The 12,847-nt window shown below is 44.8% G+C and overlaps 1 protein-coding gene across 1 annotated transcript in view; it reads right to left on the reverse strand.

The window, feature by feature from the left end:
• FBXW4 (F-box and WD repeat domain containing 4) overlaps nt 1–12,847 on the reverse strand; it is an 88,936-nt gene that overhangs the window by 52,884 nt on the left and 23,205 nt on the right. Inside the window, exons 3-5 of the mRNA XM_058298537.2 lie at nt 12,538–12,723; nt 11,966–12,098; nt 6,583–6,677 (exon numbers count right to left, since the gene is read on the reverse strand). Coding sequence (XP_058154520.1) covers nt 6,583–6,677; nt 11,966–12,098; nt 12,538–12,723 — 414 coding nt within the window. The remainder of the gene's footprint in view (nt 1–6,582; nt 6,678–11,965; nt 12,099–12,537; nt 12,724–12,847) is intronic.

Genomic DNA, 12,847 nt, shown 5'->3' on the forward strand with positions numbered 1-12,847 from the left:
TTGCTAAATTATCTGTTTGGCAGAACAGTGATCAAAGGCGGAAAAACAGAGGCGCATTGCACACACAATCCAGAAAAAGTCAGCAGTAGCTAAGCAGGAAAAGTACCTTCTCTATTCCTAATGAGGGAAGTGTAGAAGAACTAGTGGTGCAGGTGGGGACTGGAGCCAGGAGGGACAAACAGTGGGAAGAAGACTCTGATCCCTCCACTGTGCCCGCACAGTCCTCGGTATTTCCCCATCTGAGAACTTGGCACAGTGTGGTAATGACCCATTTACTCATCTGCTCTCCAATCAGACCATGCTCTCCAGCACACTGCTGCTTCCCAGGGTCAAGCACATAGTAATACATAAATATATGGAGAGAGAAAACGATTGAGGGAGGGAGGGTAGGAGAGGGGAGAAACGGAGGCAGGCAGAGACAAAGATCCAGACAAAGGATTTATACACTGAGAGAAAGATGGAAGTGTATTCCTTGAGTTGGGGCAGCGTCTCGATGCACCCCCTCTGCCTCCACAGTGTCTGGCCCTCTGCTGCAGCCTCTGTTTCTCCTTGTAGTATTTAATTTAAGTCAGCTCTTGACAACTTTTTTGACAGACAATTTTTTTGACAAAAAATTTTGACAGACAATTTTTCTAGTCAGAGAGGGAGTTGTTCCCACAAATGAGTTCTGGGCCAGCCAGGACTGGGAGAGTTGTTGGTCTCAGGCCAGCAGCTCAGCACATGTGCCTCTCTGTGCCCATCCTGCCCCCCAGGGAATGATAGAAATCCAGGGTCTTGATGAAGTGAAACCCAACCCTTATGGCATTTGGTCCTTGCCGCTGATGGATACAACCACCTGAGAGGCCTGGCTTAACACAGGCAATGAACTCTAGGGTAGAAAGCACTGCCCTGAGATCAAGCAGGACCCAACTCCAACTCAGTCATACTCCATGCTGATCCCTTTCCAATTTTGGGTCATTTCAGGCTGGACAGTGGGCTCTACCTAGCATTACCCAGAGATTCTTTCTTTCTCCCTCCAGCCACAGCAGCCCCTGTGCCCTGGGACCCCCATAGTGTCCTAGTGCCTCTGACTCTCTCATGCAGGGGCACCAGGTCCAGGAAGTTCCCTCCTATGAGTTCTGCAGCCTGGCAAAGGAGAATACTGAGCACTCCTTGCCTAGCTCCTCTGGTCTCCTTTCCCTGGACAGGCTATAAGAGTCTTGAACTAGGCTGTTTCTGGCAGGAGGGAGGGAAGTGCCCTCCTTCTGCCCCTGACTCTGGCAAGGAAGAACAGACAGATGCCCAAATCAGCGAGAGCCTAAGTCATCAGCAGAACAAGCTACCACATGAACCATTACAAAGTCACCCATCAGAGTCTTTCCTCAGGTCATCAAAGTTAAGGATCCCTTACAAGACCTACCTCCCCATGACCAATCAGGAGCAAAAATCAGAAGCACAGTCTTTACTTTTGATTCTTCTTCCCCTAGAAGTATTGACTGAGGGACAAAGCATTGCTGAACCATTGGAAACCAAAAGAATCCAAATTGAAAGTTGGTAGCCTCTTTTTCCAATCTTTCAAACCTCCCTGTCAGAAAACTCCAGATGCAATTACCTTTCACTAAAGAAAGATGTGTTTCAACAGGCTGGCAAATATGCGTCAACCACACACAACACACAGTAAACCCTGTAGCCACTGGGAACAAATACCCTGCTCTGCCCAGAAACCCACTCCATTACCGAGCAGTACACAGTGATTGCTTTCCTTTCCAGACTCTCCTTCACTTCTGGGAGAAACCAAGCAAGAAGGGGCAGCTTCTCCATCAAAAACTCCCAGAGGCCACAACTCACTTTACAAATTTGACTCGGTACATTTCATGCAGACTTGGACTAATCCCCCCAAATAAACAGGCCACCACAGTGAGCAAAGTTACACAAAATTACATTGTATATTTACTAACACAGCTCAGTCAAGATTCTACACCTGTACTACTCATATATCTCCCTAATGACAGAAGCAAGAGAGAAGGAATTAAAACCCAAGTGTCCTGGGAAGCCTCCCTGACCACACTCACTTGCACTATATAGCAAGTGTTGTTCAGAGACAGGGAAATGATTCTGCAGAGCATCAAATTTACTTGAAGAGAAATAAATATGGTATCTGTAGAGGGAAGATGAGCTATGGGCTCCTCACCCTTCCCTTTCAGGTAAACAGGGCAGGTGGATCTAGAGATTCATTTCATCCCCAGAGCTGCCACTGTTGGTTTGGTGGGGGCCCTGAAAACTCTAGATCCACATGTATTCACACTCCTGGAATGATATAAGCATGCACTGCTACATGAGTGGGCCAAGGCCTCCATCACATATTGCCTTCCCCAACCCCTCCTATCTCACCTCTGGCCTCCAGGCAGAGAGAATGTTCCCAGGTCCCTGCAATGCCTTTCAGAGCTTACAGCTGGTGTCCAAGATGTGGTGAAAAAGGCACAGCAATAGCCTGGCAGTAAGCTGGAGACCTGGGCACAACTGCTGATTCTTCTGCCCCATTCCACCGTAAGGCCTGGCATGGATCTTTCCTGGACCTCAGTTTCTTCCTCTGCCAGGAAGGAAATTACACTTCTCTCCCTCCAACCAGAGACAGCCTAGTTCAAGGCTCTTATAGCCTGGCAACAATTACAGTTATGTACCCATCTTATCATCACCACTGAATAAGATACTTGGGTGAAATGGCACATAGTTAGTGTTCAGTAAACAGACAGAGAGTGAGGAGGAAAGGGAATGAGAAAGGAAGAACTGGAAAGTAGAAGAAAATGAAGTTGTCTTTAAAAGTTGTGCATTTCCTCACTCTTGAGTACTTACCAACTTTATTTAGCTGGAAGTTTTAAATGGCAATAAAACAAATTATACTTTTTTTAAAAAAGAATCTGCTTTTCTGTGTTGCTCACGGGCAATTTCTCAGAATTCAGTGTGACCTCAGGATGTTGTATCTCTGAGACCTGTGGGGCTAAATGTATTCCTGTCCCTCAATTCCACTCAGACATATGCCCTAACACCCCAGGAATGGCTCCAGTAGCTCACTCCTGTCCCATCGCAACCTTTCTTTCCTTCCTTCACTCACTGAAGAGCCCCAGGCTGGACTTCCTCTGCAGGAAGGGGTTTTTATCCACACAGCATGAATCTCAAAAAAAAAAAAAAAAAAAAAAAAATTATTGTTGTTGGGACAAAAAGATGGTGAGAGGATATAGAGGAGGTAGAAGAAAGGGACCTTGCCTGCCTCCTTCCTGTGAGCCTACTGGTTTTCATTCTGTGTTTTGGGGGTACCCAAAATGGTTCTAGGCACATAACTGGGGCTAAATATCATCTTCCATGACTGCTTACAAATCAAGAATTCAGGTCATGGAAGAAAGGAAAGTGGGCATGGGACATAGGACAGAATACCTGCTTTTTCCCACTCATGAAGCACCTCAAATTAAGCCTATCATTTTGGGTTTTATGTATCATATAACAAGTGCCTGGGTGTGCAAGAAAAGAAGGCAGAAGAGCACCAGCATCAAAAATAAATAATAAAAATAAATAAGTAAATAAGATGAATAGGTGTGACAAATTATTTTAAATAGAAGAAAGAGATTGAGAAAGGAGATGTGCAAGGTCTCTTAACTGTCCAGGTTCCCTCTAACTATGTAAGGCAGCAGCAAGAGGATGAGAAGTTTGTCAGATAAACCAGGAGAACCTGACCTAGAACTGAACACAGACAGAGTGCCTGTCAAAACATCCTGGCTAATGAAATGCATCCTGACCGAATGAAATGCAGCTGGACAACCTCACTGGAGAAGAAGCATTCCTCGCTGAAAGCCACATCAAGGTTAGGAAGCACTGTTACCTCGAGAGGACAGCAGCTGCCTACATCCCCTCATGTTCTTCATCAGGGGTTCAAGATCACATCAGTACACTGACAACCAAACACAACTGGGAAAATGGCAGAACAGGAGGCAGCCATCAAGGGCAGGAAACTACAGGGGGAGGAAGGAGGGGCAATAGGATTTCAGACCGAGTCCCCACAGTAAGCTGCAAAAGAGCAGCGAACCCTTTAAGGGCCAGGAGAAGCCTAAGAAAAGAGTGGAGCCCTGATAGTAGCTGTAGCCACTAAATAAATGTTACACCAGGTTGGAAACAATTCTGGCTGACATATATTAGAGCCCTTTTAGCTTTTCTGAGTATTTTCATATACATTACTTCATGTCATCTTCACAATAATCTAGTAAGGTCCATAAAGGAAACATTTAGTAAGTGATGAAACTGAGGCTCAGGGAGGGAAATGACTTACCCGAGGCTACCCTGCCAGTTAATGGCAAAGCAGGAGTCCGGTCCCCAAGACTGTTCTAAAGAAGAGATCCCAAGGCTGAAGCAGTGTCTCTCCAGATGGGAGAAAATGGATGACTTTATTGAAAGGCTCAAACTAATGGAAACAGTGAGAAGAACTGGACCTAATAATGAGGTGAAAAGTGCCCTATCCCAGTGTCTTCTTTGGGTAAGAGAAAAAGGAGCAGAGATAACACTAGTTTATATCGTGGTCAGCTTGGGTAAAGACAGAATCACAAACACAAACTATTTTTAAAAGGAGTCCAAGACATCATCTATTGAGTTGGGAGAAAGCCCATCTCAAACAGTCACAGGTCAGGAGTTGAAAAGCCAGGCAAAATGGGTGAAAGAACCATCCCAGAACCAAGAAAACATATCAAAGAGATAAGAATATCCTGAAGGAAACTGTGAGAAAGCATAAGACCCAGATCTTCACCAAAGACAAGGCATGTCCGGGCTTAGCATAAGATCTGGCACCAAGCAAATGGCTAATAAGTGTTAGCTCCTAGTAGTAGTATCAGCAGCAGTAGCAGCAGCAGCAGTAGTAGCAGCAGCAGCAGTAGTAATGGTAATTTAGAAAGCTAGGTTCCTCCCCAGAGTCAGTTTCCAAGTGACCATAAAAACTAAGATCAGTTTATTGTGATCTAAAATGCATCTTAATGGTGAAGGCAGACTTTGTCCTCAACCTCTCTTATTTACATCATCTTCAGCAGTTGCTGTGCTCAAAATAGTTAAAAGGTGCTGAACGCATTCTAGAGGAAGTACATGGAGTAGAAGAATGGGGGGGAGGGAAGGAAGGAGCCTGCCCATGCTCTTTGGCCTAAATCCCTGTGCAGGAAGCAGACACCATCCCCAGCCCTGAATAGCTCCCCTCTACCACCTTCTGCCTCCTCCACCAGTCTCCTGAATCTAGCAGAAGTCCACAGACCACAGGAAACCACTGAGACAGTTACCAGCACACCCATCACCTCCCTCAGGTTGTCTTGCTATCCTTAAATCCTTACACCTATCCCAAGCCTGGCTAATTGACTTTTTAAAAGGCAGCATTAGGAAGAAACTGAGGAGGAGACAAAGCTCCATGGCTCCATTTTCCACTCTCCGCTCCCACACACTTAGGCTTCTCCACCTCCCGACTGGTCTTTCTTTCTCTCTTTCCTAGGATTGCCAGAATGATTTGTTTAGAACAGCGACAGGTTTATAGGTTAGCCGACACCTCCGCTCTGTGGAATTTTAATTAACTTCTCCCATCGTCAATATGCTAAGGAACGGGGTCTCCATTCTCTGGGGTCAGCAATGTGTTTCAGGTCCTGCTATATCAGCCGTCAAATTGAAGAATTAATGACGTGGCTAATCGGCTCTAATTCTTTAGGAAGAAAAAATTTGATAGGGAGCATGAGGAGGGGTGCAGGTTCCACAGGGTAGGAAAAGGGGGCTAAGGCAAGGAGGGGGAGGGGATTGACTCTCTCATAAAACAAATGGCTGACTTAAACCCGGTGTTGGAGGGTGGCAGCCCTAGAGCTTCCTCATTTATCACCTGGATGGGGAGATGGGAGAAGATCCTAGGTAAACACTGTTACAAAACAGGTGCAAGAGAGTGAGTGCAAGTACCTGGTGGGGAAGAGAGCGGCCCTGCCTTGTTCAAGATCGCCTAGAAAGTAGAAGCCAGGATGCAAAGCCCATTTGTTCTTAGGAAAAGTTAAGAGAAATGCCAGTCAGGCCAAAGGGTACAGGGTAAAGCCATCATCAAAACTGTGGCCTTCTGCTATAATTGTCAATGAATCCATGTTCTTGAATAAGCACTCAGTTGGATACAGGCCTCAAGGCTCTCCTGATGACTCAACTCTGTAAAGGACCCACTAGAGGATATTTCCCAAGGGGGAACAAACCAGAAATGTGAATTGTGAGAACAGGTTGGTTGGTGATGTCACTCCCAGAGCTGCTGAGAGTCCTCTCCTTGGGAAACAACCCTGGCAACAGCTGGACTCTTAATTACAAGCTAACATAGTGCCTTTTCCTTCGCATTCCTGGGGTTAGATGCTTAGAAAATTGGCTCTTGGGAGGTTATCTCAACCCCATGAATACTTGAAGTGATCTTCAGACCTCGAGTCTCTAGAGGATTTTCAAAATCTCCAAGAGAGGGGCTCAAAGCAACCTACAAGGTACAGGGGGAAGATTAGTTATAGCCCACCTGATTAAAATAAAAGCATCAGTTATATGGAACAAAACTATATCCAAAAATGTCTCCCTTACCTGAGTAATGGGCTGACAGCAATGGACCAGACTCGGTCTTCAGTCTGGATGGTGTGTAAGCACTGCCCCAGCCGGCCTGAGGCCAAAGGCCAAACCTGGAAACAGGAGAGGAGATGCTCTCATTGGCACTGCCTGGGCTGGGGAAGGGGGAGGAGCGATGCGCCAGATGGAGTGACACCTGTCTCCAGGGGGGTGAGGAAATGAAGAATCCTTTCTGTTCTGTATGCACAGAGCTCAGGGTATCAGCAGAGGGGTCTCTCCAGCTTCTGACTCACCTACCACCCAGAGAAATCCCTGGCTCCAGTCCTAAACTACCCTTTTTTTACTTCTACCTAATAGTCCTTACTTAACCAGCCAATTTTATACCAGGAAATTAGAACTTCCACATTCCTCAGCCAGGGCTTAACTGAGAAGTGGGTGAATCAGGCTTGCCACTCTCAGCAAACTCCCCACGTCTGTGGGTTTTCTTTCTGCCATCACTCATCAACACTTTACTTTTGGGAGGTGGATAGAGGGAGAAGATCAAGGGGTGGCATGTGAGGACAACGATTGAATTAGAGAGGAGTAAGAAAGAAAGATGCAAGGGAAGGAAAGAATGGGAGAAGAAGAAAGACTTCAAAGTAGGAAAGTGGTATGTTGTTGTTTGCTTGTTGATAATTCCCAGGATCCAATGCTATTCATGTCAGCAGGGAATTTAGCACCTAAAGTCACAAAAAGCAGGAGAAAAGCTGAACTCTTTTAAGCTTCCCTATCTCCTACAGGTTAAAAATATTGCTTGGAGCACATTATCTGGTCCCTATCAGTCAGGAATGTACATTAGCAGCCACTCTGGGCTTAACTCTAATCAACACTCACAGAGCCCTCTCAGCAGTCAGTGCATTTAGAGGTCTCCCATTAAGCACAGGGCTCCCTCTCACCTCGCCCTATCCCAGGCAACATACATAAGCCTCTAACCAAACAGAAAGGAAGCCTCAAATGTACAGCTATCCCCAGACAGAAGCAAGGAGGGATCCCAAGGAGGCCGATGGATCAACAACCTCTCAAGGTCCCTGCAGTGCTATAAGGGGAACACACAGAGCTCAGCCAGGACCTTAGAAGGAAGAACTTTAAGGAAACACTCCTTGGATTTAAGGAGCCGGTGACAGAATGGGGGTGGTCCTGCCTTCTTAGGGTCACATGATATCTCTTCCCTATAAAAGGAGAAAGCGTCTCTTAGAGTCTATGAGTATATGAGCAAGGAGGGAGAAGGTGTCTGTACGAATTACTTTTCCCAATACAGGGAAAAGAAAATAAATTGAACAAGATCCTGAACGAGGAGGGGCAAAAAACAAAGATAAATACCACAACTTTCCTGGAGTGCAACGGCTCTGGCTTACTCTTCTGGTTCTACAGTCAGTCCACTTTGGTAGCAACTAGATACACTTCTAATGTCCTTTTTTAGGCAGCTCCAGCTTGGAAAGAGTTTTGCCTTTTTCCTGATGTAAACACCTTAGAGCCAGCACTTGCTCGGGGGGTGGGGGGTACAGGAGACACTAAGGACTCTGATTACTAAATCAATGGGGACAGCACTAGGCCTGAATTCACTAGTGCCTTCCACAGAAAGGGCCGGTGAGTCCCAGGATTCTGAAAGCAGGCTGCAAATTCTGATCAAGATCTCAGGAAAGTGGCCCTCCTGGCCTGCCCCAGCAGCATGTCCTTCAACAGAAACACAATTATTATGGTACCTGACAACAATAATGCTGAACATATCTTCACCCTCAAAAGTCAAATCCAAAACAGGCTCATCCCTACCAAAGACATAACTCAGTGGGAGTGCCCTTTAAAAAACAGATTGGTGACTTGTATCAAGACCTTTAAAATGACCAAAGCCTTTGACTCAGTAATTCTACAGCTGAGACTCTATCCTAAGAAAATAATCCTAAAATATGAAAAACCTAAATGCTAAAAATATTTCCTGCAGTCCTGCTATTGCAGAAAGAGCATATACGGACTTTGGAATCTGACAAATATGGGTGTGAACCCTATTTATGATCTTTGACCTTAGGGATATTTCATAAAATCTTAGCTTCAGTTTCCTCATTTGTAAAATGGGAAATAATACCTATCTTGCAGGACTGTAGTGTGAAAAAGCACCTAGCACAGTAGCATAGTATTTGGTAAATATCAGGCATTCAATAATGGTATTTCTTATTGCTATAAGAAAAAACTGGTTACAAACATCCACCAATAAGAAAAACGGTAAGGAAATTATGGTGAATTCATTGTGAAGCCATTAAAGATGACATTTCCAAATAATTTGTAATAATAATGGAAAGCCTTATTAAATAAAATACATTAGGGTATATTGGGTACCCAAAGTACATTATGAGCACAATTATGTGGAGGGAAAATTACCCTAAAGGACAAAATGAGACAATGAATAAACATAAATTTTACAGACCCTGGTAAAATTACCCTAAAGGACAAAATGAGACAATGAATAAACATAAATTTTACAGACCCTGGTAAAATTCTTTACTATTACAAAACAAGAAAGCAAATCTACACATTGAAAAATGACTAAAAGAAGAAAAACGAGCCAGCGCAAATGTTTCCTACTTCACAAAGTGCCCCTTTCCAAGCCAGACACCCTCTGAACTCTCTACCCCTTTCCTTTGAGCCTTACCACTTCACAGTCATGGCCACTTAGGATCAGCTTCCCTTAAGGATAGAAGCTGTTTCTTCCCCACCTTGGGCACATATATATTAAGCACTCCTAAGAATGAATGAAAAAACAAAGGAATAAAGTAGGGAATGAAGGAATGGTCAGAACCAGCATAGGCACACCAAGACATAAGTTACCATGGGGTCACATTTCAGCAACTCTGCTGAAATCCAAGGAGACAACCCAAGTTAAGTCACAATAAATCTGAAACCGGGGATGGGGGAAAAGGAAGGATGAGGGCTCCCTGAGCAGCCCCCAGGTCAGAAGTCTTGCAGCGAGAATTTTTTGGTTCCTTCACCCCCTCTTTCCTAAAATATGGGACATATCTGGGGAACTCCCAAAAAAGAAAGGTTTATAGATATTTACAGGCAAACATGACTATAAGTTCTTAGGTAGGGTCAGGTATGTTCGACGCCTATAGAAGCAGCTGTAGAATTGCAGGTGTCACTAAAAACAAATGGGAGAGTCAGTTATGAAAGACAAACTGGAGAAAAAAAAAGACTAACTGCAAGTAACTCAGAAATAGCCAGAAATATGAATGCAGTTGGATGCAAAAGCAACAAGAGAAAGGAGTGGCACCCAAGCAGCCTCCAGAAAGCCAGAAAAGATGGGCTGGCCACAAGATTACTGGGGAACTCCCAAACAGCTGACCAGTTTTCAGGAGTTGAAGAAGAACCAAAGAGCGTTCTTTTATTTAACGTAAAAGAAACCCTCAGGGAAGCGGATGTGGCTCAACTGATAGAGTATCCCCCTACAATATAGGAGGTCCAGGGTTCGATCCCAGGGCCTCCTGGCCCATGTGGTGAGCTGGCCCATGCACAGTGCTCACACACGCAAGGAGTGCCATGCTATGCTGGAGTGTTTCCCACGTAGGGGAGCCCCATGTGCAAGGAGTGCACCCTGCTAGGAGAGCCGCCCCGCACAAGAAAAGTGCAGCCCTCCCAGGAGTGGCTTCGCACATACAGAAAGCTGATGCAGCAAGATGACACAACAAAGAGACAGATTCCTGGTGCCACCAAGAATGCAAGCAGACACAGAAATAAAGGGGAGAGAAATAAATAAAAAATAAATCTTAAAAAAAAAAAAAGAAACCCTCAAAGGGAAGAGGGTAAACTGCAGTGACAGAATTTTATAACTAGGAAGTACCTATTTTCATGTTTAAAAAAATCAGTCACTAAATAGTACTTAAAACAAGAAACTAATCCAACATCCCAAATAAAATTTCTATTATTCCTCGACTGTAAGCAGGCCATAATCCTGAATGATCTATGATCATAGAGCTAAGTCTTCATACTGCTCTTGGGGGCCAGACCACAGAGGACAGGAGAGAAGGAAAAGATGTCACTAAAAAGAAGGAACCAGGGAGAGCCTGAAGCCATAGAGGGAGATGCCAGAAGGAGGCAGGAGCTAAGTCACACAAGCCATAAAAGGTTTCTATGCAAATTGACTTTTAAACAGTACACCAAGTTAAGACAAGTACGTTTAAAAGATGGTACAAAGACAGTGACCAATCAGAAACCTGATTTAAGTACTGGGGAAGGAAATGGGAAGCAGGTGATAGGAAATTGAACTTCCATGTTGGTTCAAAAGATTTGCTAGATTTTTTTCAACCTTCCTGTGCTGATGCCTATGCCTCAGACAGAAAAATAAAGTGTAAGGGGGAAAAAAAGCAAAGGGAAGAGAAACTTGTATAATTAGAAAAGAACACCCTTAGGCCTTTTTATGTAAATTAGCAACATTTTTACGTGAAGGAGTCATCACCACAGAGTACATAGAGTAAGAAAAGTTACTGAGTAAAGACCACAGCTTCCCTCTCCCCAGTTTTCTCCCTAGGAGTCTTACAGCCCCATTTGCTGACACTGACAAGCATTTCACTCCTTCCTGTTAGGATCATGGAGCCTCCAGATACTGGAGAGAGAGACAAGCAAGATACCATCAGCAAAATTCCCACAAACCGTCCCAATGGACCAGGCATGCAGAGGCCCTCTCTAGGGCTGCTGGACACAGGAACAGAAAAAGTTATTTCTTCTCTGTCTCATGGGTAGGAGTCTATTTGACCCAGATGTGGATGAGCTGAGTCCATAAAGCAAATGTCATACTTATCAGCTTCATTCTTTCATGCTTTGGTGGATGTCTGACTGTAGACAAGGCAATTTGGCAATGACGCAACAAACAATGCCCTTCCCTAATTGTCTTTCTACTGCTTACTGACCACATCACTCTCCAGAGAAGCAGTAAAAACACATTTAATTATCAGCCTGATTGCTTATAAACAAGGTGGTGAAAAATTAACCTCCCTAAATAGAGAACAAGCAAAAGTAAAAAGATTTTAAAATAAAATGTTGGGGTCAGAACTCAACCCACAAACTTGAGGAAACTCAGCTCAGGGAGGAAAAGCTGGCCAGGCCCTCTGTTTTTGAGTTCACGCCACATTTCAAGTGAGTGGCAAGCTTCCCAGCCACTGTCCACTCCTTCCCCAATCCAGCTGGCAAGGACAGAGCCTGGCAGGGCAAGCTACATGCCAGAGGCACATAAGTGAGTTCTTTATTGTGTTGATTCCTCCCTGCCCCCAACCAATGCTCTCAGCCAATCCCGGGACTCAAGTCCCTATCCACCCTCTCCCACCCCCATCCCTATAGACAGGAGGAAATAAAAGTATGTAAGGGGAGATCACCTCACCTTGGCTGTCCTGTCCCGGGAGCCACTCACAATGATGCCCCCTTTGCAATCCACACAGTTCACCTCCTGTTCATGAGCTGAGTACTTGACAGTGAAGGTGCTATGAATCTTATGAACACCAATCTTCCCATCTCTAGGAGAGAAATAAGGAGCCCAACCCCGATAGTCAATTATTCTGTCTGTAGTAAGAGAACAAGGCTACAGAAACTGATCAATTCTCCAATGACGTCCAAATTTGCTAAGCATTAGGCAATTCCAGGCCAATAAGGTGTTGAGCTTTTAGATACCTTTACTTCTGCTGAGCAGAGCTGAGAAGCTAAGCAAATTGCCCCCTACAAAGTATCAAAACCAGCTTCATGTTTCATTAAAGGCTTTTCATGTTTTTTTTCTCCAGCTTATCCTACTGGCTACCTTTGGTAAATTGCTCTGTTTTAAATGGAAAAAAATCACTGCCGTCTTTTCAATCCTCCTTCCTCATCTCTTTGTAGTTGAGACAGAAAAGTCACAGGCAGGCAGAAGGTCCCTGAAGGGCACTAAGGAAGAGGGTGGAAGGAGATACCTACAGTACTTACCCTCCTGCACTGATAATATGCGAGTTGGCGAGCACAAAGTGGCAAACATCCTCATCATGACCAGCGAAGACTCCCAGGGGCCGGCGGTTCAAGCTGGCACCATCCGGGCGGAACCGGTAGGCCAGGATGAAATTAGCCTGGGATACATACAGAGAATCACCCTCTAACTGCATCCAGGGCATCTGACTGCAGAGATGGAAAACAAAAGATAAGTGTCATCAAGATATGGCTTTCTTTTAGAAAGCCCAAAGAAGACTGGGTCACCACAAAGAGGAGAGGCTGACAGATCCCCAACTTGGCAAGGACAGCC

The sequence above is a fragment of the Dasypus novemcinctus genome, chromosome 6 (genome assembly GCF_030445035.2).
Source record: "Dasypus novemcinctus isolate mDasNov1 chromosome 6, mDasNov1.1.hap2, whole genome shotgun sequence".
NCBI lineage: Eukaryota > Metazoa > Chordata > Mammalia > Cingulata > Dasypodidae > Dasypus > Dasypus novemcinctus.